The sequence below is a fragment of the Sceloporus occidentalis genome, unplaced genomic scaffold (genome assembly GCF_023333645.1).
Source record: "Sceloporus occidentalis isolate IW3139 unplaced genomic scaffold, rSceOcc1.0.p SCAF_3, whole genome shotgun sequence".
NCBI lineage: Eukaryota > Metazoa > Chordata > Lepidosauria > Squamata > Phrynosomatidae > Sceloporus > Sceloporus occidentalis.
In genome coordinates this window covers 71750678-71777902 of record NW_028316983.1, presented here as the reverse complement: position 1 = coordinate 71777902, position 27225 = coordinate 71750678, and the positions used below count along the sequence as shown (strand labels likewise).

Here is a 27225-nt window from a genome sequence, read left to right as displayed (position 1 = left end):
TATGAAGCCAAGCCCTCCCTCCAGTCCATCTGCCTTGGTCCAGGCCTCGGAGGTAGAGAGGAACTGCTGGACCTCATCCCCTTCCCCACCTTTTGTGTCATCCCCTTCCCCTTCCTTTTGTGTCATGTCTTTTTAGATTGTAAGCTTGAGGGCAGGGAACCGTCTAATTAAAAAGACTGTATGTACAGCACTGTGTAAATTTACAGCGCATTATAAATAAAGGTTAATAATAATAATAATAATAATAATAATAATTGAAAGCAAACAACAACACCATTGTATTTAATGGGATTTGACCATCCATGTATTTTGGTATCCATAGGGTAGTGATCCTGGAACCAAACTCTAGTAAATATTTCCTAATATCTAAAATGTACAAAAATATGTAAGATGGCTGTGTCATTTGCCTTTCACAAGTTCCCTCCATATAGAAAGTAAATGCATCAATGAGGATTGTACCCACTTGTCTTGATCCAGGCTTTGGGGATCAAGATGTGAAAAGGAGCACCAGTATTGCACAGTTGTATGCATGAAGGTGTTTCAAGAAATCAAGAACTTTGCATGATCGTGTAGAGCACCTGTCTGCACAAAGGACAGGCACCTAGTTTTAGACATTTGTTGGTATGACCTGAGGACAAGAGTATGGCCATTGGGATGTAACAACAACAAGGGTGAAGCTTTTAGTCACAGCTCTGTTATCTCTCTATGTGTTTGTCTACTTATGGATGCAAGTTCTGAAAGTGGCTATATATAAAGTAGTTTACATTCATATGAATAATAAAACAGTAGAATTCGTTACATGAGATGCTGTTGACCATATTTAAATTTCATGGATTGCTATAATACTGTAAGCTGTGTACTGTCTGTTTTTAGACTTCTACAATTTCATACCAAAAAAATCCCAGTTGCAACTGATTAAGTCATGAGTAAGGAACAATATAGTGTGCTAGATGGCTGTCTTGTGCACATACCTAAAACTAAGGGTCCAAATGGACGGGTCAAATGAAGTGGCTTCTGGTCACTTTGGAGGCATGCTGATTAAATGATGCACCAAAGCTGCTCTCCAGTTCTTAAAACTGGTAGTGCTGCTCAGCCCCTGAGTCCACAGTCTGACTTGGGAGCAGGCCATGCGAACAGCAGGGTTCTGACTGGCTTCTGGTCGGAATGGACTCAGGCTGCTCTTTCATGCCCATCTGTTCCATTCCTAAGTTGCATGGGACTCAGTAGGATAGATGTGCACATGATTGCACTGTGTTTGTCTTATCTTTAATAGAATCATAGAGTTGGAAGAGACCACAAGGGCCATCTAGTCCAACCCTCTGCCATGCAGGAACTCTCAGTCAAAGCTTCTCCAACAGATGGCCATCCAGCCTCTGTTTAAAGACCTCCAAGGAGAGAGAGACCACCACTCTTTACTCCTCTAGGCGGCTGTTTCCTGAGATATTGAGTGCTACAATTTCAGATGTCACGTATTTTCCTATGTCATATTGCTAAATCTGATAAAAATATTTCATGGTGTCTGCTGATATTTTACAGTGACATGGAGTAGTGGTAGTTGGTTAGAGTAAATGTTGACCTGGTTTGCACTGCCAGTGGATATTATCTGTCCCTTAACATCTATAAAATAAATAGTTTGTATTTCACTTGTATGTGCAGCTAGAGTCCTTCATCCTGTTACTTTATGCATATATTGGATACTTCAGTCCTTTTCCTTAGTGCTGTTTTGAAATCTGAGTGTTCCAGCTTTCATTTATTTAATGGAAAAAATTGGGAACATTTTAAATATGTAAACAGGATATATTTGAAAGTGTATGGTAATGACTAGTAGAGTTGCAGAAACTAAACATTTATTGACAGTATAAGCACGCCACCCAGTAATAGCATTCCCAGGGTGACTTACAAACACTAAAACATTAAAATATAGTGAAAATCAATAAAATGGTAAGATGTAACATAAATTGTAAAATGTAACATAAATTGAGCCAGAAAGTAAAATCATTGCTGAAAGTGCACTGCAGACCTGAAATCTGCTGGATTAAAAGTGCACAGATTTTAAAAGTCAGAGAAAATAAAAAAGTGTGAAAAAGGAGAACAAAGAGGACAATAGACTAGCCTCTGTGGAATGTGCATTCAATAACTGGAGTGCCACCATTAAAAAAAAAATCCCAATTGCTGCATGTCATACTTCACTTGGTGTTGGTGGGGTGGAATAGAAAAGATCTTTTGGTGATTATGATTTTAAGTTTTGAGTTGGTACTTTGGGATTTGTTTAAGTTAGATTTCCATTGGTCCAAGAACTGTACATCAAACTTTGCATAGTTTGTTCTTTTTACCATTTGTATTGATTGTACCTAAAAAGAAAAAGAAAGAAAGAAAGGGGGGGGGGAACCCTCAGTTTATGCATACTGCAGAACAAAGCTTCTCAACTGATTTTAAAACAATATATACAATGGACTGGTACTGTTTGAACATGGGATCAGTTCCTGCCCAGAAAATGACCTTTCTTTTCCTGTTAAATTCAAAATATCAAGTGTGAGATAACAATGATTATGTATGTGAGCGTATTCATGTGCTCACAAAGACATAGTTTAAACCAGTATATAATTGGCTTTCAGCAGAAATAACTTTTCAAGATCTGGAGCAGTTATGTTTGCCACAACTGGCTTGTCCTCTCAAAAGTGTACTGTTTACACCTGTATGCCTTATTAGCAGTGCAACTTGTTTACCTGGGGCAAGGGGTGAATTTCATCCAGAGGTCATCATCTGAACCTATGAGATGTATCCTTATATTTATTTTTAATATCAAAACTTCTGAAAGAGAGTTGTAAATCCAGACATGCTTTGGCTCTTGAATCCCTTTCAAGAAAATAACACTACCTATGGAGGATAATTACAGAGTTCTGTTCTTTGCTTTGCCTTCTGTTTACCATTTCTGTATGTGAATGGGCATTTCTGTTAGTTTCCGTTGTTCCCACAATCATTAAGAAAAAAACACAACTCAAGAACTTACTTTCAAGTTAGGAAGAAGTTAGCAAATTTTTCATTTTCTGAAAAACAAAATCCTTGATGATCTATACTTTCCAAATGCAATAGGTATGACTATTCCCTGTGTGGAGAGGACCATTTGTGTACACCAAGCTGTTAAGGATAACAGCTGTTAAGGTGGTGGCAACCTTAATTCAGCACCAAAAATATATTTAAATGTTCAGGGATTCAAAGCCAGATATTTAAAGAAGTAAGCATTCAAGTCCCTCTGTCTGGCAGGGTGAATCTGTCTGTTTTGCTTTCTTCTACACTTTGTGTTGTTTTTTTTTGGGGGGGGGTCTGGTTCTGTGCTTTCTGGAAAACTTAAGAATTGTTGAGATTTTTAAAAGTTTGTATGAAACTCTTTTTCTCATGAAAGCCGAATAAAATAAAATTATTTTCTATCCCTTAGTAGATTTATTCTCTATCTCATGGGGCAAGGAGTGGTGGAGATGGCTTCCCTTCCTTTGTTTATATCATGCTCCCACCCTCCACCCTCCACTCTCCACTCTGGTCTGGAACTCAAGGTAACATACAACAGTTAAAACACATACAGCTTTAAAAGATAGTTTCATCCCAAAATTAAAAATATATAATTAAACTGTCAGCAAAATTGAAATCAATTAAAAGCTTAACCATTAAAAAGAACAAAAATGAAGATAAACAACATAGCACATGAAAGACTTTTCTTCCTGAGCAGTTAGCCTTCAAAGGTCAGCTGAAACAAAAATGTCTTCACCTGCCTATAAAAGGATAGCAAGGAAGGTCTGTCTAGGAAGGGAGTTCTAGAACCTTGGAATAAACCACTGAGACTTCCTTCCATGTTTCCTTATTAGGGTGGTGGGACAAAGAGGAGGACCTCTCTGGAAACTCAAGACATGGACAGGCTCATATAGGGAGTCTTTAGATAACCTGGGTCTGAATTGTATATAACCAGTACTTTGAATTGTGCCTGGAAATCCACTGGCGGCATTGGAGCTGTTGCAAGGAGGGAGTTGCATGGCCCCTGTAGCCAGCCCCAGTTAACAAACTGACTGTCGTTTTATGGACCAGTAGAAGTTTTCGAACAGTCTCCAATGGCAGCCCCATATAAAGCATGTTAACAGTAATCTAAACAAGATGTGACAGAGGCTGGATCTGCACTGCAGTGCAGATCCAGGCTAAGATGTGTCATTGTGGCCACTTGATTTGATTTCCAAAATGGTAGTATGTGGTTGTCTTAAAACATGAATGTTTGTTGAGGGAGACTTCAGTTCAGGACAGCTGTTACAACTGTTGTAGTTAATCTTATTAATATTCCAAGCAGGGAAGGAAGCAACTGTCTTCTCACTACCCATACACATTTCAGGGCAAGGTGTTAAGAGTTTGCTTGCTGTTGAAAATACAATAGCAAAGTCATGGTTTTATTATGTACATGAAAGAATGAATGTTGGGTGTATTCATTAAAGTCTGATATAATGATTGTGGCCTTTGCTTTTCTGTGTACTTTTCTGTATAGTTGGTGTGGCTTGGGCTTTGCCAGAGTAAAATATTAGAGAAGCTGCTTTATTTGAGAGCATTTCATCTGCCTGATAGCCCTACAGCTACATAGCTTGGCAGCTTTGAAGATTTAGAAGGCATCTCTTTCAAATGCATGTTACACCATGATGAGTTGGAAGTGACCGTTACTAACTTCTATTTGGCTGTAATGCATTTATTAATGACAATAAAAATACTAGATGGAAAGATGGTTGTAATGGTGAAGGACCTCTAGGATAAATGCACTGTTAAGCTACAAGGGCAGCTGCTTATTATTTTTGTAGCTTGACTTTCCAGTTTCCAAGGCTTGATCTGTTACTTTATGGAAGCAACATCTTTCAGTTATGCCATTCCTCTTCTTTCCTTGTCCTGAGTGTTAGTGCGCCATGCTGTGAATTGGTTTATTCTATAAAAATCTGTCCTTGCAAAATGGCTCCATTTCTTTTCTGTGTGTAATGTCAGTAAGTATATCTGATCAAAAGGTTTCTGTGTAAAGGTTATAAAATGTGTATTTACCTGACCTGTTCATCTGCAATTATCTTTAATCTGATTCTTTGCTGGTCTCTCAGGTAAATAGAGCTTTAGTTGTTCTTCAGGGCCTATTATTTACCTCATTAAGTGTCTGTTTTGGCACGTTAGTTATTTACCTGATTGGACTAATGGATACAGAGGAGAAGTTGGTATCTGTCATGCAAATAAACCCTAATGCTCACAGGCAATTGGTCTGCCTGTTTTTGTGTTTTGGTATATGTCTCTCCTGCTCTCTGTAGGAAGGAATCAATAATGTACATGCCAATAGAAGACAGGTCAAAGGTTCTGCAGTCATACTGTAGGCCAGCACAGTATGGCCATTGATGTCAGGGACTGGCAGGGTTTCTCCTCCAATGTGCCATGGACCAGCATCATATTTGTATCCATTGGCTCTAACTATTTCTCTCTTTCCTGGAAACTCACCACAGACCAACAGACAGTGGCTTGCAGACCGAAGTCAGTCCATGGACCATTCTTTGAGTAGCACTTCTGTTGCCAACCTCTATCAACAAGGGTGAGGAAAGATGCTAGCATTTAGCTACCAAATCACTTTGTCTTAAATCTAATTGCCAATCCCAGCTAAAGCAGACCTCGTGAATTCATGGGAAATTGTTAAATCAACACTTAAGTTCAATTGAGTCAAAGAGCATACCGAAGGTGGGACTGACTGTTGGATTTTATACTTTTCTCCCTTTTGGGATGGTATGTATGACAAGATAAAACCAAATGAAAACCTGTGAATTTTGATATTCAGTATATAATGTATGTGAATGTGAGTATAGATGATCCACTGCTGTAGGGCATAGCAAGTGTAATCTGCTTTTGTTTAATGTGTGCCTAGTCTAAAACATAGATGTATTAGAGATAAACCAGTTCTACAGTCTCTAGTGTTCTAAAAGTGTTAGTTTCTATATTGTGAGTTTGAGGACTCAACATGTGAGGCCATGGAATACAAGGATGCTTTTAATCTGTGTTCAGTATTCCATTACACAGTATTACTGGAAACTATCTAGTTTATTGCATTACACTCCTAAAACATTGCTAGTCCACTTTAACTGCTCTGACTGTTTCCTGTTGCATTTTGGGATTTGTAGTTCAGTGAGGTCTAAGAACTCTTTGGCTGAGAATTCTAAATGCCCCTTCCTAAACTGCAAGTCTCAAAATGCAACAGGAGGCAGCCAGAATAGTTAAAGTGAATAAGCAACATTTTAAGAGTGCAATGCGATAATCTCCTGTAGTGCAACAGCCTTATCTTTGGGCTAAGTTTAGGAAGTATAGTTTCCAGTGTAAGGGAATAATAGTGTTGGTGTATTCTGCACTAGTCAGGCCTCATCAGGAGGTCTGACTGTGTTCAGTTCTAGGCAACTAATTTTTAGGAAGGATATAGAACAGGTTCAGAGGAGGGCAACAAGGATAATAAGAGGTATGGAGAACAAAACATGAGGAATGGTTGAACAAGTTAGGTATGTTCAGCTTGGTGAAGAGAATAGTAAAGAGTGACATGATTGCACTCTTTAAATACTTCAGGGGTGTCACAGAGAGAAGGGAGGAGACATGTTTTCTGCTGCCACAGAGGATAGAACTAGGTCATAGAATCAGAGTTGGAAGATACGACAAGGACCATACAGTCCAAACTCCTTCCATGCAGGAATACACAAAAAAGCACTTTTGATTGATGACAATCCAGCCTCTGTTTAAAAACCTCAGAAGAAGGAGATTCAGTGTGTTCTACTATTGAACCACTCTTACCATCAGGAAGTTCTTCCTGATGTTGAGGTGGAATCTCATTTCCTGTAGCTTGAATCCATTACTCTGTGTCCTAGGGTCTGGAGCAACAGAAAACAATCTTGCCCCATCCTCAATATGACATCCCTTCAAATATTTAAACATGGCTATCATGTCACACCTTAACCTTCACTTCTCCAGGCTAAATGTACCCAATCCTCATAGGGCATGGTTTCCAGACCTTTAACTATTTTGGTTGCCCTCTTCTGGGCACTCTCCTTCTTCCTTCTTAAACTGTGGTGCCCAGAATTGTACACAATATTCCAGGTGAGGTCTGACCAAACCAGAACAAAGTGGTACTAGCACTTTCCTTGATCTAGACACTATACTCTTATTGATGCAGCCTAGAATTGTATTCATTTTCTTAGTTGCTGCATCACACTCCTGAGTCATGTTCAGACTCTTAGATCCCTTTCCTATGTACTGGTGTCAAACCAGGTGTCGCCCATCCTATATCTATGCATTTAATTTTTACTGCCCAAGTTTAGTATCCTACATTTCTCCCTGTTGAAATTCATTTTGTTAGTTGTGACCCAGTTTTCTAATCTGTTATGTTCAATTTGAATTTTGATCCTTCCCTCTGGGATATTAGCTACCCCTTCTAATTTAGTGTCATCTGCTCCATTTTCCTTAGGTGGAGCACTGTTCTCCTTTACAGAGAAGACCAAGGCAAAGAAGGTGTTGAGTAATTCTGCCTATTCTCTGTTCCCTGTTAGCATCTCACCATCTTCTCCACACAGTGTCCCTACTATTTCCTTGTTCTTGCTTTTGCTACAGAAATAACAAAAAAAGCCCTTTTTGTTGTTTTTAACTTTTCTAGCAAGCCTGAGCTCATTCTGTGCTTTAGTATTTCTGACTTCCTCCCTACATGAGCTGGTTATTTGTTTGAATTCTTCTTTGGTGATTTCCTCCTTTTTCCATTTTTAAAAAACATGTCTTAGCTCAGTTGAAAGTTCTGTAGATATCCATCCTGGTTTCTTTACAGTTCCCACTCCTCACTGGAACTGTTTGAAACTGTGCCTTCAGTATTTCACTTTTAAGAAACCCATCCCTCATAAACCTTCCTTCTCTATTAGTACTCCTGATCATGGGATCATCCCCAGTATTTTCCTAATTGGAAAAAGCTTTCTTAAAATCTAGAATGCATGGCTTCCTCTTTCCATTGTGTAACAAACTCCAGAACATGGTCACTCCCACCTAAGGATCCTGCCATTTCCACCTTATTAACTAGATCATCCTTGTTGGTTAGGAGTGGATCTAAAATAGCTGATCCCCTAGTTTCCACTTCCATGTTCTGGACAATGAAATTGTCTGCAAGGCAAGTGATGAATATGTAGGACCTTAAATTTTTGGCAAAGTGACTTCCAGCAAATATCAGGAAATTGAAATCTCCCATTGCTATTAAATCTCTCTGAATGTGTGGTCATCTGTTCAAGGAGAGCATCATCCAAGTTCTCATTTTGGCTAGAAGGTCTGTAGTAGGACCCTCCCCCCCCCCCCCCCCCCCAGCAATCCCTGTTGTTTCTCTCCCTCTTAACTTTTATCTAGATGCTCTCAACTTGGCTTCCAGGATTTAAGACATGGATCTATTTGTAGGTGTATCATCTTTAATGTCTAATGCAACTCCACCTCCCTTCCTGTTTGGTCTATTTCTCTGAAATAGGTTATACCTCTCTTTTACTATACTACCTCTCTATTGCCATACATTTTTCATTGTTCTTATTTGGTTTGCATTTTTTTTTTTGGTTTTTTGCTATTTATTGCTATTGTGATTTGTTATGTTATTATTGTTAATTGTTATGTATTTTCTTTACTGTTGTAACCTGCCTTGATTCTTCATGATTGAGCGGGCTATAAATAAATTATTATTATTATTATTATTATTATTATTATTATTATTTTCTAATAATGAGACTCATCCCACCAGGTTTCAATGGCACCTATTAGATCATATTTGATTTGCTGTGTTAGGAGTTCAGGTTCATCCTGTTTATTTCCCATGCTCTGTGCATTAGTATAGAGACACCTAAGACCATGGGCCATTTTAATGGTTTGAAGCTGCAGGAGGATAATTTCAGTTGAACTTTAGTAGGAGCATCTCAACAGTAAGAGTTGTTTGACAGTAGAACCAATTATCTAGAGAGGTGGTAGGGTTTCTTTCTCTGAATGTCTTACTGATTGAATTTATATTCTGCTTGTCTTCTCAGATGGGATCATCTTGCCTTCCTTCCATGCAACTCAGTTTTACAGGCATGATCTGTACTTCTGTACTTTGAATTCTTCAAATTGGGTAATGCTGAGAAAAAATGGCTTCAGTTGGACAATACTGAGAAAAAGGAGCCCTGGTGGCTATGGGTGTGCCGCCATCCCTCTGAGTGAGCGTGGCTCCACGAGGGTCCATGGTTCAGTCTCTAACGAACACACATGCATGGAAGAATGCTTTAACAACTTTAAATCACCTTTAAGTGCAAGTAAACAAACAAGTCTTCCATCAGACAGGATCGAAACAGATATTCTTGTTGACTCTTACTGCCTCCCACCTTGCACAGGTTTATGGCTTGCTTAGAAGCAGTTCTTTGCCACTTCCCAATCAGCTTTCTCCAAAATAGCAGGTCCAGGTTCATGCTCCCATCTCTGCCCTCTTACATGCTACCAGGTTCCCTCTAAGTTGTCTCCACTAGAGGGCCCCTTGTTGGGTTGAGGAGCTATGTACCAAGAGCCCAGTTTCCCTTCCCAGTGGGGTCTTGCAACAGCACCTCAGTATGGGGTCCCACTGGGGGTCTACCACAACCTCTCTGTAGGGCAACCGGTGAGCCCACTCTTCCTGGACTCCTTGTTACTCTAGCTTCCCCTTCGACATCCACCTCTCCACACCTTCTTCTGTGTCTCCTCCTCACGTCCACCTAACCCTCCACCTTTATACCTCTCCTCTCTGGCTCCACTTCCTCTCCTTCTCTTCCTCCAGGGTCTTCCTGCCTGCCTTGTTGGATCCTCAGTTCTTCCAACCTGCTTTCTGTTTCTTCCCAGGACCCCAACTCGTGCTCCAGGTGCAAGAGCTCTTCTCTTCTGTTGTCGTCCCCCTCTAGTACCACCTGGCCAGTCCAAAGCCCATCCACTGCCTGGTTACAATGGCGTAGTGGTTAAATGCCTGTACTGCAATCACTCCCTCACAAACCACAAGGTTGTGAGTTCAGTACCAGCCAGGGGCTCAGGGGTGACTCAGCCTGGCACCCTTCCGAGGTCGCTTGTTGGGGGCAATTAGCTTACATGTTGTAAACCATTTAGGGTGTAAGTGCACTGATAAATAGAATAGAAATATACTTGCCATTGCTATAGTTGAGTGTGTGGTTGAAACTGCATCTCTCATTTATATCTAGCACACTGTCCTCTTGGCCTATATACCTTGAAGGCACCAGATCACATCTGATCTTGGAAGCTAAGCAATGTCAGGCTATAAGGAACACACAACTCCCCTGTTGTAACAGCTCCAATGGCGGCATGTCTGTATCTGGGGACAGTTAAGAGTGCTGGTCATGACTTATACAGCCCTACACCGCTCAAATCCAGGTTATAGTGTTTTCAAGTGTTTTACTCCAAGTCTCAAATCAAGTCTCATGTTTCTATCTTCAATCTTAAGTCAAGTCTCAAGTTGTTTCAATATAACTTCCAAGTCAAGTCTCAGGTCTCAATTCTGGGAGTCAACTTTAACAACAACAACAACAAAAAAGAGGTGGGGCTCATTTCTCAGAGGAAAACAGCAAACCCATTAGGTAGTGGGCTTCAGGTCTAATCAACAGCCTATACCTGAATCACATTGGAGGAACCTTCTAAAGCTTTTCAGAAGGTTTAGAAGGATCCTTTCTCCTCAAGGCCATTGCCTAATACTTTTGCTGTTTCCCTCTGAGAAAGGTGTGCTGTGCTCTGGGGGTAGGTCTTGCCTGCAACTCAAAGTTAATGACACTAGCAAGCTGGTCACCAAAAGTACAGTGCGCCCATGTCACATGTGGGCGTCTTTTATGCAGCTTTAAGCTTACACTGAAAGCCATGCAACGGAAACAAAATGGCGCATGCACCTATGGTGTGTGCACCGCACCATACCGCACTGCATGCACGAGCCCCATTATTGTCAATGGGGCTTGAGCATAAGCGCTATTTGCTTTATGCAGAGGGGTCCGGAACGGATCCCCACATGAAGCAAGGGTGCACTGTATATAGAAATTGTGAGTTGAAATCAGTCAGTGTGTAATTTATGGCTGAGTTGAATCATTGAAGCGACTTGAGTCTGAGTCAGTCATATTGAGTTTACATCACTGCCTGTGTTACCTGAAGGACTGTATCCTTCTATACAAACCTGCTTATGTTTTGAGAACTTCTGTCATGGTCTTTCTCTTTGTCCCACCACCCTCTTAGGTACATCTGGTTGGATCATGAGAAAAGACCTTCTCTATGACTGCTTCCAGACTTTGGAACTTCCTTCTCAAAGTGGTTGGACTAGCTTTATACTTGCTGTCTTTCTTCAGGCAGGCAAAGACCTTTTTTGATTCCAGCAGGCCTTTGAAAATTATTATTTTTAGAGGAAATGAGTCTTCTATAATGTGCTGGACTTTCTATTCTTGTTTTGTAAATGGTTTATGTTTTCAACTGATTTTAATTTTGATATTTGAATTGTTTTTTTTAAACTCTTGTGTACTCTGTATGTTTAACTATGTCTGTTTAAACTGTGGAAAGCTGCCTTGAGTGCCAGACTAGGAAAAAGGTGGGAAAGTAATACCAATGTTAGTACTAATACTAGAGTGGGGGACTGACCAGGAATACCAAGTGCTGTAGGCTGTTTTTCAAAGGAAGGCATTCGCAGGCTACCTCTTGAATACTACTGGACGAAGAAAATCTTATCTGATTTATGGGGTGGCCTCAGAGCCACAGGTGACTTGACATGCGGTCTGCTGTAACAACCTGATTCTAATCACTGTCTGTACAAGGCCAGTAGTTTGTTCATAACCGTGATCCTTGTCTTCTTGTGCCCTGGCACTCAATCTGTTCTCCTTTGGTTGGCAAGTTGAAACAGTTTTTGGTGTTTTTATTTTGTTTTGTTTTTTGGTGCGAGCTGATATCAAGCTGGTGTGGTAGGAGGTGTTTAAAGTATTTCATTCTATCATTCTGATGCTGTTTTATTCAGACTGTTTGACATTTTAGTTATCTAATGTAATGTGTTACTATTTTAAACTATTTTTGTTAGAATATATATGTTTTAAAGAAGTATTTGGTTTGCAAGATCTACTTTCTAGCTCTCCACTCATATATGAAGTGGGGCTTGTATTTCCATTATAAGAGTAAAGTGAAATATGTGTTTGTGAAGTAATACTAGATTATTTTTCTTTCCCTCCAAAAAGGTGTTCAATGGTAGCACTTCTCTCAACCACAGCAACAAGGCTTCGCCTCTGGTTACTCCCAAGATCAAGGGATACACTGCACTTCTTTCTGCTGTTTGGAGTTTTCCAGGGGTACAGCTCCACTACAACCGGGAAACTGGCGTCTCACGGCTTTGCTTCCATGGCAGCAATGTCATCCTTCCCCCCCCAGAGGTATCACTACTTCCTAGTGCTGGATTTTGAGGCCACATGTGACAAGCCGCAGATCCATCCCCAGGTAATAACAGTATTCTGTTTGTCTGTCCTTAAGAGACTTCCTGGAAGAGTAGTAGTTTTGGGTGGGGGCAAGGAGAAGGAGCTGGTGGAGCTCTCATCTTTCTGGAGTCGTTATCAGTTCTTATCTCCTCTGAAGGCTGGTTATTGTTCCCATTTTATAGGTGGATATGACGTTTGAGAACCCAGGATGATCCCAGAGTTGTGTGGGTGAAACTGAATTTGAATTCAGATGGAACAGACTGGCCCATATAAATGTTTGTAAGTGTGTGAGCGTGTGTGTATGTGGGTGGGGAGAGTGACTGAGAGGGAGATGCTGAGTGGATTAAGAACACAGATCACAGATCTCAGCTTGGTCAAGGGATCATGATTAATTTTGCTTAAAATTAGAAAGTGACTACCGCATAAAGGTATTTTTTGGGGAAAAAAGAAAATTAAGATTACTTCTGTCTTTCAAAATAATAAAAATAAAAGCCAGTAGTAGTAATACCAGTGGCATTCCCAGCCCAGGTGTCATCACCAAGTGGGGGGGCGGGGGGGCGGAGCTTATGAGGGTGGGACCAAAAAGGCCGCCTCCCTCTCATGCCTTCTGAGTCCAGCATGACTCAGAGGCAGGCTCACCACCCTCCCCCATGCCTTCCGAGTCCAGGAGGGACTTGGAAGGCAGCTAGGGGGTGATGGCAGCTTGCTGATCCTCCTCCTCTGTCCTGACCTTTCTCCCCAGAGAGAAAGCACTGGACAGAGTAGGCTGTAAGGGGCCCGTGCGCCCCTCCTTGCCCCTCCTGCCCCAAAGGGAGAAGAGAGTCCAACCGGGTGTCACCCCCTTCTTAGTGTCATCCAGTGCGGTCCTGTGTAATACATTTTTTGTGTCTTGAGTTTATAGAAGCTGCTCGAAGCCAACAAGAGCATGCAGTGACAGTGATGGATTTGAGACAGCTATGGACTTTGAACCTGATTCTGCAGGGCAAGAATGGGAAACCTGTACTAAAAAAACTCTTCAAGGTTTACAACTCTTGTAAGCCCTAGCCAGGCTTGGCCTGGTTTGAGGAGAATTTAATCTAGTAACATTAGGAAGTCGACACATTCTCCACCCCTTCTCTGAGAGGAGTGTAACTGCCTCAAGAATAAAATGAATACACTTAACAGTACGTATGAACTTTCTGCATCCAGTATCTGGCTAATCTGTGTACTATCTCAATTTTTGACCTTCACTAGTCCCTTATCCTGTCTAACTTTATTTGGGGATGCCAATTGCTTTATCTCCATTAGATAAAAAGAAGAGGTAGTCTGGCTCTCATTTGCATATTGGTGACATCAGGCCTCACATCCATAGTTAAAGTTTCCTTATGGGTTCCTGTACATGAAGAACATGAACATGGCCTTGGGATACAATTGTTGGGCAGAACAATAATCCCCCAATATCACATTTTTGAAATTGGCTACCCAAGTAGAAATGGATCTACTACAATACACTGTCCCACATCCCACTTCAAACAGCATATCCAGAAGACTGCTGTTCACATTGAAGGTTACTAAGAGGTTCAAGGGAACCAACAAGATGGCAACCCTCCCATCCCTCTTTCATCATAAGCTATCTCATAGGGTGAATTAGGCAGATTTTATTCCATATCTACACCTGAATTTAGTTTGGAAAAGAACTAAAAAATTTGTTTCATTCAAGTGTCCCTTGAATTAATTGATCAATGATCACCTTGCTTAAGAAGGGAATGTTGAAAACTAGTTTATAGTTGTTTTCATTCTTGGAGTCCAGGTAAGAGTTCTACTGGATATCTTGTTCACTGCTTTCTTTAAAGAGGCTGGTAATCTCCCCCCACCCCAAAAGAAGATTTGCAGTGTGCCTACTTCATATGCGAGTGTGCTATACACGGCTGAAAGCTGAAAGCCGTGCAACGGAAGAGGCAATGTCGTGTGTGCCTGGCGTGTGCACTGTGCCGCGCCGTATGCACAAGCCTCATTGTTTTCAATGGGGCTCGAGCATATGCGGTATTTGTCTTACGTAGGGGGTGGGTGGGTCCAGAACAAATCCCCCACATAAGGGAAGGGCACATTGTACATTGTCCTGGATCCAGCCAAATTTTGCCTTGCTGTTACATGTAAAAAGTCAAGAGGAGTAAGCATAGAAGTGGTTAATGAAGAATGAAAATGGCAGATTGGAACCCAATAGGTCAGGGTTTTCTACAGGAAAATGAAATAAAAGGAGAGTTTCACTTACTGAATTTTTGCTTGCCACACAACTGTGAAAAGCACTCTTGGGCTGGTGGGGCACAGCAGAACGAAATTGGCATAAAACTTTGATATAGTTTGTGAAAGCCTACCAAATGATGGGTTTTGAGGAGTCTGATACTCTACTTCAAGCATTCCTGCCCTTCTCTGCTAAGAAAGCATTGATCCAGAAAAAGACTAATCTCTATGATAATGAGTTTCTTATTCTTTTTTTTAACCTGTACACTTCTCATTGAGCATAACCAAGTCCCTTAAAGTGCAAGTAAGTCAACATTGTGTGCGAATATGCAGTCCTGCTTGTTGGATTCTGTAGAATATCTGGTTTACAACACCTCAGGATATCAACTTCGCCTTTGTGCATTTGTTTCACTTAGCTGGTAATTTAGAAACTTAATGGTATTTGTATCACTCTGAAAGGAAACTTCCAGCTGTTCTGGCCCTGTGGGTGATTCTTGATTGCACAGTTGCCCTTGTGACAATTGTCCTTGAACTGCCAATGTAGAAAGCTTCTGGGGAAATACCTCTGAAACTGCATTGGTTTTGCGTTTAGATTTCTGAATCTAGACCTCTGTCTTGCGAGTCCTAAACATTTTACAGCCAAACAAACATAGAACAATCTTCAGGAAGAAAAAATACACAACAGTCAAACTGGTTTATGTTTTTGTTGGTTTGTTTAATTCGTTCTTTTAAAAACTGTTTCCCCTCTTCTTTGTGGTGAAACGATTTTGGAAGCGGATGGTGGAAGGTAAAAGGACACTTGAAGTGTTGGGACCCATTGTAGTGCATGCATACTTAGAAAAGTATATCAATTCTCTGAAAATCATGGAGATATTTCCATTCTTTCCTACACAGTGTACATTTTCCTCTTAGTTTTTCCCCCTCTTCTAAATGTGGGTAGTGCACATTAATTTTCCAGCCTTTTCACAGTTTTGCAGGCCAAGAATATTAATTTAAAAATTAAAGGAGATGCTCAGGCTATTGCATATGTTGTTATATATTATGTGTCTTTGGTTTCTGTGCTATTATGGCTATGAACATCTTCAGTCTTGCTGTTCAGATTTTTAAATCAGAATGGGATGCTAAGTAAAAATGAGCTTCTTGGTCAGCATAGTAATGAATATTCAGAATTATGAATTTCTATGGAGCCCTGTAATGTGCCTGTCTTAATTCAGGCTTGAACTCCAGAATTTGAGTCAAGATGGTTAAGTCAGGACACTTCCTTGAACTGAAAGGTAGGCTTTCCGCCATATGTATTAAAAATCAAAAGCATTTTCAGTTCATCTCCCCACCCTAAATAATTTAGAATCTGATATAACAACAGTGCTTATTTGTACAGGAATACTGGAGGGAACCCAGCCCCATTATCTCTCGTGATACCCTCCTTTTTAAGTAGGTTACTGGGATAGAGAGGAAGATGTAGACTTTATTAATTGTATTTATTTGCTTATTTATTTAATTTATATACTGCCTTTCTCCTCACATGGGATCCAGTATGGCCTAGAACATTAAAAAGCACAATACAATTAAAAAAATAGTTAATACAAAACTTAAAGCACAAAACCTAATCTCTATTTTAAAAAACACAAATTAAAAACAGCATTAAAAACCTTAAAAACATAATTACCCCCCCCTAAAAAAAGCATTGTCTGCTACATACACTAAAAACAAAAGCTTCCTTAAATAAAAAAAATTATTTACATGCTGGCGGAAAGATAACAGGAAGAGGCCAGCCAGACCTCCGGGGAAGGAAGTTCCATCACTTGGGAGCAGCCTTTGAGAAGGCTCTCTCTTGTGTCCTCACCAGATTCTTACTGGACTGATAAGTTCATGTATTAAACCTCTCCGTCACCCCTCTCCAAGTAATTTGGTTCAGTCTGGGACACAAATATTTTAGGACCCTGCAGTCTGGTGTTAGTTATCTTGAAGATGTGCCTGCCTTTGTAGAGTAAAACAACAACAACAGCAACAACCTGCCAGATCTCCTGCTATCTTGATGGTATGTGGGGGACTTCAGTTGATTTTTATTAGTAATGTCTTAACTTTTCTCTGGCTATTTCCAGTGTGCCCAACCTCAGGTGCAAAAACCTGTCAATGCAGTAAATTGACTGCTATGTCTCTGGATATAGGCTTGGTCTCTGTGCATTTTGATGCAAACCATGATGCATATAGAGCTAGTTTACAGCTAGCAGTAAAAATGGAGCATGAGTAGAATATGATTACTATGACTTTAAGGAGCTGTGACCCCCAAGTCCTTGCTGTGGAATGCAACAATATGTGCTGTTGTACCTCGGCTATATATTTTCCAGAGAAGATAGTGCATTAAGGCTGAATGTTATTCAATTGGACCTTTTCATCAACTGTGTCAGGGCTCACCATGCATTTCTGTGCCCAGGGCTGTCATGTTGTCTCTCTGTAAGAAACTGCACAGGCACTAAAGATACTGCAATAAAAACATCTTACTAAAAAAGAAAACTTGTTTCTTATGTTGAAGTTATATTTCTATTCTGGTGTGCATTTAATGTGAACCTAGAGAGGTTGCATTGGATAGCAAGCTATGTGCAGAGTGCCTAATGGATGAGCTAATCCCTGCTGAAAATGATGTAATAGGTAAAGAGCTGAACATTGGACCAAGCATGGATTGAGGAGCAGAACCCCCCAAACTAACTGGTATCTGACCCTGCAAATTTCCAAATGTGGGTTATACACCAGGATTTGTCTAGTTTTTTATTAGAAAAAAAACCCAGCGCCTTGAAAAATAGGATAAAATGAATGAAAATGTAGAATGAAAACCAGAAAGTGCATTGGTTAAGAAAGCTTTCTGTGGCATCATTGATACCCACCGATCTATTTTGGAGCTTCACTGCTCCAAGGAAGCTTTGATGATGATCTTCTTTTGACTTTCTTGCTGACAGATGATTATATACACATTTTTGCCACTTCATGTAATGGGTAAATAGAGACACCCCCTCTATTCCTGGTTCACTTGCCTAAGTATGTAAATTTAAGGACATGTAATGTGTTCCCCTGCTGGTCATAGAGCATCCCATTCTTGGTTAAAATTTCCCTTTGATTTCTTGGCTCTTGTGAAAGAGGTCTCTTGTTCTTCCTTTTATTTTTGGTTGCCATTTTCTATTCCTTTGCACTGAATATTATAGTAGTTTTCCTTGGTCCTGCTCTGAAGAGGTGCATGAAAGGTTCTGACTCTATTCCTGTTCCCTTTTAATTTTGCTTTTCATCTGTCCTTAATTGCGCAGTGTGTTTAATCTGTTCTCCATTGAGGCTTCTTTTCCTTTTTAGATGCAGATAATCTCTTTTTGTATTACTTCATGACAGTGTCCCTGGCTTCAGTCCAGAGTTCTGCTCCTGATCAGTTAGGCTTGATAGTGAAAATCTATTTTTCACATCATCTTTACATTCTATTGGAGTGTTCTTCAGGTTGTATTTTGGCAGGATGGTTGATTTAGTGTTCTTTAGATTTACTCTAATATTTGATATTAGCAGTTCATGGTCTGTGCCACAATATGCTTCTTGTCTTGTTTTTGCAGAGACAATGGAGAGTCTCCATCTTCTGCTTCTAATTATATAGTCTGTTTAATTTCTATATTGGCCAGCAGGTGACGTCCATGTATACGGTTGCTTCTTTCATTGCTTGAAGAATGTATTTACGATGAACAAACTGTTAGCCTCCCAGAATTCAGGACAATACCACACTACACTCTTATAGTGCTATTATTCCACTCTTACTGCTATGGCTGCCTCCTGTGGAATCCTGGGATTTACAGTTTAGGGAAAGGCATTTAGAATTCTCTGGTCAGAGAGCTCTTAGGTGGCCTCACTAAACTGCAAACCCCAGAATGTCACAGGAGGCAGCCACAGCAGTGGGATAATAGCACTATAACAGTATACTGAAGTATTGTCCTTAATCAGTCACTCTCCTGCTATTTTCCTTGGTCCTAAGCCATTTTTTTTCTACAATCTTTGCTTCTGCTCTGTTTCCAATTTTTGCATTCCAATCGCCTGGGACGACCAGCATGTCTTGTTTTGGTGTGTGATCAATTTGTCCTGGACTCTAGCATAGAATTTTACAGTTTGTCCTTCTGCCACTGTCCTTGGAACATAAACTTGGATTATGGTATTATTGAAGGGTTTTCCCTGAAGTCTTACTGACATTATTCGGTCAAACTTTTTATTATATCCTTTGACTGCTTTTGCTACATCTTTCCTCACTATTAAAGCCACTCCATTTCTTCTTTGATTTTTATGTGCTAAGTATTTATCTGACTCAAAATACCCATTCCTATCAACTTTAACACATTCACCCTAAATATTGCTATATTTATATTTTGCATTTCCAGCTGTACTGTGTCTTCCCCTGATTTATGGTTTTCACATTCCATGTTATAGTCATGTGTAGCTTCAGACTTTCCATTCACCTCAGACCATCAATAACAGCTGAATGTATTTTCAGCTCGAGTCCAGTTGCATCATTAGCTACAGCACTACTACAGTTGTTCTCTTCTGTACCCCAGTAGCTCACTGAGTGCCATCCAACCTGTGAGTGTCATCTCTTGTTTCATTTTGGATGGTCTCATCGTAGTGTTTTCATGGTAAAAGACCCATTAAAAAGGGATTTGCTGTGGCTCCTTCTACACAGTACTGTTAGCTATGGTGTCACTGATGTTGCCTCAGAGAGATCCTTTGCCACTGTCACCTCCCACTACAACTGCTGCCTAGTAACTGTTTGGCACATATAGTCTGGTTCTTCAGCAAAAGCCTAATTTGACACGGGAGACTTTACCAGCAGCACTTCTGCCCTCAGCATAGCCTGTAGACTTACAGGGGCACACAATTCAGTCACTGTGGAAAGATCCTTGGTGAGGTGGCTATGTTTCTTTTTGTTGTTTGCCTTCAAATTGTTTCTGACTAATGGCGACCCTGAGGCGAACCTATCATGGGGTTTTCTTAGGATATTTCTTCACAGGGTTTTTTCCATTGCCATCCTCTAAGGCTGAGAAAGCGTCACTTGCCCAAGGTCACCCAATGAAGAGGAAGAGGAAGTGTACTATGGCCATCTTGCGTAAAAGCAAGTGATGATCTTCCATTGTTTTTGAATCCACTTACTTTATTTATTCATTGAGTTGTGAAATTTATATACCACTTGCTTTTTAAGTGTTGTTTTTTTAAAAACACCTTACTTAACTACTTTTCTATGTTCTAAATACTTAAAAATCTAAGATTTTTGCTTCTTTTGGCCCCTGAGCGTTAGCTGATGTGTCCTGATGGTGGTGTTAAGGCAACTTATATAGTCTGTGTACATATTTGTGGCGTTTTTTTTTAAATACCCCCTTCTGTTTCAGAGAAGCTGTATCTATTCTGAAATTGTTGGCTTCAGAGGAAATTATGTACAGTATATGGTGTGTGATTCAACAGTGACCTCCATGGATGCATAGGATACTGCATTTTGATGTTCTGAAATGGAAACCTTGTGTGGTTTTGTTTGTTTGTTTGTTTTGTTGTGTGTGGTTATGATTTTGTCAAAAAAAGACAGGAACAATCATTTTGTTAGCATAGACATTAGAATGAATATAAGGAAAAATAAGTAGTGCATATGTTGTGGGACTGGATTCATGAGGAAGTTATTCAAGCATGATTAAGGGGTACTTGGAGGAATATCTCAGATGCCTAAAAGGGCATATTGTGTCACCTCTATGAAATGGCAGAGAATATGTTTTGAAAAAATAAAGAAGAAAGCCATAGGAATCTAAGCTGTGACAGCAGAAATTAGCATCTAATTGTCTTTGTCTGGTTCATTATCACATGACACTTCACTCTCTTCTTAATGCTCATCTGTGGGAATGAACAGTGTCTTCTTGTTACCATTTTCTTGTTTCTCTTCTCAAATATGTATAATTTTTATGTTTAATTGAATTGTCAACTAAATGTATATCTTGTTTTCTCCAGATAACTGGGTCAAAGGTAATTTGATGTTAAAAAGCTGTCTTGAAAAAGCTCTTCAGTGGACCTGATTAACACACCAGCTTGAGTATTCAAGACAGATGTTGTGAGCTAGAATGATACAATGTGTGTAAACATGTATTGGGATAGTTAGCCATTCTTCATCAATCTAATGCAGTGCTTGATTTTTTCTTTCTTTCTGAAACTGCTCTTAGTGGTCAGTTTTTCAGAATTTTTGAGCCTGGATTTGGGATGGGTGGGCGATTGTTCAGTCATATTGTCCACTACCCCTGGAGGCCAGTGTAGGACTGTTCAACTCAACCAGCTCTCATTAAAATAATAATTAAAAACTAACCGGGCTGATACTGTCCACATGTTGTTGTCCCTTCATCTAATTGCCTTGGAAAAAAAGAGGGGGGAAAGAACCCAAGCCTCCTACGATCTCTTGACTCTTCTGTCTCCCCCTCCCCCAAACTTGGAGGCATCAACTCTCATCTGTCAAAGTGTAAATCAGCAATTAAAACACAAACAGCGAAATGCCAAAGATGACCTGGAGCACAAAGCTACTGACAAACAAGTCCGGACAAATCGGCCGATAATTTATAAGCATTGCCCTAAAATCTAATTATTTGGCAATTCGAATTTGCAGCCGGCCAGGGCTGTGCAATAAATTTAACCCGCCATAAATTATTTAGGAGCAGCCTGTGGTATAAATCAAAAACACAAGTGTTTGTTTAAGAAACAAGCTTCTTGTGCATAAAATGACTTTTTTTTTTTTTTTTTGCTCTTTCCAAAAGAAGGAAAGAAAAACTGTTGATTGAAATGAGATGCTGCCACTGAATTCCTGGCTTCCATTCTTGGAAATGTAAGCAGCCTGTCTTTTAACATCCTCCATTCTCTTATCGGAACCATCTCATACTATCAAACAGCAGCAGCAGCCTTTTTATTGCAGTGGGAAGTCAATGTTGATTTTCTTGTGGCAGCAAGAAATTATATTTATTTAAAAAATTGTAAGCATTGGCAAAATAAATTATTCTCATTTACCGTTTTTTTTTAAAAAACGAAGAAGAATGGAGTAATCTTATCCACTGCCAATAAATATTTACTGGTCCTTGAGTGTTTCTTGCCCATTGTTCAGATAGACATTGGAGAGCCTGAATGTTCTTGTGTGAATATTGTTTTTGTAAGCTAAAGAAGGCTTTGCCCAGTATTGTGGACAAAATTCTTGTCTGTGAATATTTTTGTGTGGTTCCCAAATCAGAATTTCTACAATTTTGTTTAATTATTCTTCACTGAATAAGAAACCTTATAGTTCCTAGAACTTTAATTCTGTTCTGTTCATTGGTGTTTCTCTTTCCTCTAATCTCAATGACATTATGCTACAATTTTTTGTTTTTGTTTCGGAGGGTGGAGTAAAATAGGTTGGTTTTTATGGTGCTGAAATCACAGACCCTTGTGAATTTTAAGCTTTCAACAGGCCAGTTGAGATTCAGCCTCCCATCTGTTTCTTGACGATTTTTGGTGGAGTAGACAAGTTACACAAGGTGGCTGCAGGCTGTGTTTGTGTGTTTTCCTTTGAGGGTGGTGGGTCAGAAGCTATTCATGGGCAGCCAAATCCTTAGAATGCAAATACTGTGTAGACTGTTATAAGCAAGATGATTTAAAACAGACACATTTGGTAAGATTTTTCTATAATTTAAAACTTCTTTTTTCTATGTGTTTTGCTGGTTTTTTAGTATGTTTTTGCAGGTTAAAAGTGTTATAAGAAAGCCTACTGTATTAATGAAAATACTTGTGCAGAATGGCTCAGTACAAATTGATGTTTACAAAGTACGATGATGACGATGATATTAGTTTAAAGTGTATTACTTCATCACCAGTAATGTCAACTTTCAGTCTCTTTTTTGTAGAAATTGCTGTGCCAGTGTGTATTGACATAAGAAACAGACTCACCTGCATTTATCATCTTAGATATAAATATATATACTCTTTGAGTTGTCTTTGTACCATTCTAAATTTTATGAACGTATTTTGGCATTATGGAAAAGTGCTAAAGTGCAAACAGAATTGCTAAATGGAGTATTAAGATAGCTCAGTTGGGTCACACTATATTTAGTACTTTGCTAAAAATTCAGTGAGATAACTTTGATCTCAGAGGTTTATATCTGAGGTGCATGTGTGGTTCCCTAAAGCAGATACATGCTGAAGAGTGGATTGTGGAGTTGTCAACATTGGGTTATGGTGAGATGTAGTTAAAAACAGTGCAACTCAGCAGTGAGGGGGCTTTATTCAGAGTTCAGAACAGAGATGGTTTAGTAAGAATACAGTCTTCCAGTGTTGGCTTTTCTAAGTAAAACGTGAAGGGAAGGATATACCTTTTAAAAACCCGTCTAAGAAGGACATCAGTTTGTAGAAAGGAAAAGGTATATTTTTGTGTATACGTAGAAAAGGCAGATTGAATATTTTAAACTCCTTAAGTATTGTGTTTGCATTTTCATATTTCTTCAGTCAAAAATGTTCTTAATTCACCCTTACTTCCTAGTGGAGCCATCATTGTACTGAAATCCTGAAAGATTATCCCCCAAGCCAGGTCAAATATAGGTAGACTTCCAACCTCAATTTCTCTTTCTCTTAATTCTCTCTGCCATCCATTCTTTGAATTTGATTGACAGTATGGATGTAATACAATGTTTTTAATGCTGGCTACACTGCCAGTCTGAGTATGCATGCTCAAAAAAGCAGCCTGTTCAGTTGTGTGTGTAAGTGCTTACCATTTCATAATAGCTCCTAATGAAATTCTAGATCTGTAATAACATTTTGGATATCTAAAACAAACCATATGCTTGTAAAAACGTGGAAACAGATCGGCTTTAAGTCATAAATTCTGGGTAATGGAGCGCTTTTTCCCCTCTTTATGTTTGATAGATATTTTTGTTTCCGCAGGAATGTCAGCTCCTAATTTCATGATGCATCATGGGTTTAGGAAAATTGAATTTAATAAAGGCATAAGATGAATGGCAGCTTTAAAGGTCCCAACACTTGTCTTTATTAGCAGGACGGACGATGGGCTCCCCAAATGGTGCTGCTCTCCAAATGGAAGTTTAAATGGAAAGTACCAAAGAGAGTCACAGGTTACATTTCATTGCAGAGCTGGCTAACATTGTTAGCGAGCAGTAGTGCTGATTTCATAGGGCTGGTATCTGTTGCTGTAGATACCAGTGAAGGAAACATTGCTGGGGGGAGGGTTGTTGCTTCCCCCTCTTGGGAACACTAGAACAGCAAGCTTTTGGGAAGGTAATTTCTTTTCAGTTTCACAAGGACGCCAAGGAAAAAAAGGGGTGGGTGGGAGAATAAAACTGTTGATCTTTTCCCCAAGGCATCAGATTTCTTGGTAAATCTTTTTGTAGCCCTATAGTTTTCATAAGCAGGCCATAATCTGGACAATCAAAATTTCAGATGTGGTCATTTCAGTATTTTATTTCTTCCAGCTGTCTTAATATAGCCTGGCTGAATGTGTGGTGTTCGCTTGATAATGTCTTTTTTCATGTATGGGGGTCATTTGTCCTCTTAATGGAAAACTGCTTCGCAGCAATACCACAGAGCTGAACTGCTAAGAGAAAGGGACTTAGGAAGGCCTGATAATTATTAAAAGAAAACCCCAGAATTTACAAACTTTTTGTATTGTATCTTGAGAGTTGTGGGTTTATAGTGCAGGAAGTGTTGGGGAGAGGGTTTGTGATGGGAGATAAATGCACCTGAATTCTTCCTGTTGAAGGACATTACAGAATGTCTGTAAAGAGTTTCCAGTTCATAGATGTGGAACCTGTGACCCTCTGAATGTTGGACTACAGCTGCCATCACCCCGATTGCTAACCATGCTGCCGGAGGTTTATGTAATCCAGAGTCCAATAGCATCTTGCTCTAATCTGCTTTCACTACTTTTGTCCATCCCCTCCCCTTATTATCATTCTTCACGAAATGCACAACAATCATCATTTTCTTCATAGTCAGAAAGCCGTATGAGAGGTTACCAGAAGCTATCATTTTGTAATAGTGCCCATGATCAAGTGTGTTAGAACTGAAGCATAGTTAATGAGGTGCCATATACAGTTTAGCAAACCTTATTGGCTTTACCAAGCAGTGTGCACTTTCAGAAGGGGAAGAACATGTAAAAACGTGGATGCCTTTTGACATTGTCATTGTTACTTGGGATGATAAAGTACTGGAATTTTGACAAGTACTTATCAAAGGTTGATTAGTTGCATTTATCTTATTTCAAGAATCAAAAAGAGTCAGTGTTATCAAAGCCTGGGAATCAGGCAGAGAAACAGGTTGCTAAGGCATGGGTGTTCATTATAATTAGGTTTTGTGAAGTCTACATTTTCATTGATCCTTTTGCCCCAGACTTCTCCATGTGTAAGCTGGTGGCAATACTGAAGCTGGAGTTATTAATGTTTAATAAAATATATGCTGTGTGGTATATACCTTTTAATCTATCCTACCTCTTGTAAAGCCCAGTAAAGTTGGATAGGGCAACTTGCTGCCCATTGCCATTAACAGATGGGAGAGTTGGACAGTGAAGAAAGCCAATAGGAAAAAAATCAACTTGTTTGAGATACGGTGCTGGAGGAGAGTACTTAGGATACTGTGGACACCCAAAAAGATGAATAAAAGATCCTTGAACAGATCAGGTTGAAGTCTCCATAGAAGTAAAGATGATCCTATTGAGACTGTTGTACTTTGGCTGCATCTTTAGAAGAGGAAGACTATATACCAGATGGATAGACTCAATCAAGGAGGACATGGGCCTGACTTTGCTGGACCTGGGCAGAGCAGTGGAGGATAGGAGATGTCTCATCCACAAGGTCACCCATGAGTTCATTGTCTTTCATTTTTGTTAGACTGCTGCTCCTATCAGCTGTAGCTCGCATAGCCAAAGGTGAGATGGGAGTGGCAGTTCAACAACATCTGGAGGACCCACAGATTTTTCCTTCCTGATACCTCTGGAGCCAAAAGTAAGATGAGCAAAGTCATTATTGGAAACTAAATGATCCAGAAATTTGAGTTGATCAGATATACTGCAGCAAGACTTTTAGCAAGGTGTGAAGGGACAAGCTGGGCAAGCCTGTTTGGTGTGAGCCTGTCACAGCTTAGGGAATGTTGTGAAGGAGGGACTATTTGGGGTATGGGGGGAGAAAACACAAAACTCTGGCTTATCTTTGCCAGAAGGCAGATAGGAGAAGGATGACAAAGAGATAGAGAAAAGTAGTAATATAGATACAACCAGGGGGAAGAACTGAATAAGGATTTGGGGAGCTATGAATGATTAAATAGTTCCGGGGTTAATGTGTGATCTAATTGTGTATTAATATTCTACTTGGTTATTCATAGTGGCCTAAAATACCCTAAAGGCAGCAGGTCCTGTCTGATCCTGGAAGCTAAGCAGAATCAGTCATGTTTAGTACTTGGGAGACCACCAGATGCTGTAGGCTATATTTCAGAGGAAGGAACTGGCAAAACCACTCTGAGTATTCTTTGCCTAAGAAAATCCTTTGAAATTCTTCGGGTCACCATAAGTTGACAGGCGACTTGTAGGCACACACAACACATTTTTTTTATAGCTGTGTCTGGTTGTTCCTGTTAAGTTTAGATAGAAAGTCTGGTCACGCTTTATGTTTTTATGATAAATACACCACTTTTATCCATTCAAGCCATTCAAATTCTCCTGTACAGAAGGCAAGATTTGATAGTATCAACCATGGCATCTTTCTGGGTTGCCTCTGTGATGGGACATGGAGGCACTGTTACGCAGTGGTTCCAGTCTGTCTCAGAACAGTGAATGTAGAAAGTAGTGCTGGGAGATTCCTGTTTAACTCCCTAGCTGTTGGCCTGTGGAATCCCACAAGGTTCTGTTTTGTCCCCCATGCTGTTTAACATGTATTTAAAACTGCTAGGAGAGGTTATGTAGAGTTCTGAGGTGTGGTGCCACCAGTATACAGATGAGGCCCAACTCTCTTTTTACTTTCCATCCAATTCCAAGGAAGCTGTCTCAATACAGTGCTTTAAGTGGTATAGAGATGTACTTGCTATTACTACTTGCTATTGCACCAGTGTCTGTAGTTATGGACTGGATGAGGGCAAACAAATTGAAGCTTAATCCAGAGAAGACAGAGGTGCTCCTGGTCAGTCAAAAGGCATATCATGGGAAAGGGACTCTGCTTTTGCTGGATGGGGTTACACTCCCCCTGAAATCTCAGCCTCGCAGCTTGTATGTTCTTCTGGACTCAGCTTTGAGCCTGGATTCCGAGGTTTCAGCATCTGGGCATTTGCACAGCTAAAACTAGTGCATCAACCATGCCCATTCCTTGAGATGTTAGATTTGGACATGCCTTGATTATACTTTGTGTGGACTACTGTAGCACACTTTAAGAGGGGCTGCTTTTGGTAACTGCAAACTAGAGTGGCTTCAAAATGTGGCTACCAGAATACTGACTTGGGCCAGTTATAAGGAACATATAACACCCTT

The 27225-nt window shown here is 39.9% G+C and overlaps 1 protein-coding gene across 3 annotated transcripts in view; it reads left to right on the top strand.

The window, feature by feature from the left end:
- The window catches only part of ERI3 (ERI1 exoribonuclease family member 3), a 322133-nt gene that overhangs the window by 14675 nt on the left and 280233 nt on the right, over nt 1–27225 (top strand). For all 3 annotated transcript variants that reach the window (XM_089514989.1, XM_089514990.1, XM_089514988.1), the window contains exon 2: nt 12249–12504. In XM_089514989.1, coding sequence (XP_089371115.1) covers nt 12256–12504 — 249 coding nt within the window. In that variant the 5' untranslated portion in view covers nt 12249–12255. The remainder of the gene's footprint in view (nt 1–12248; nt 12505–27225) is intronic.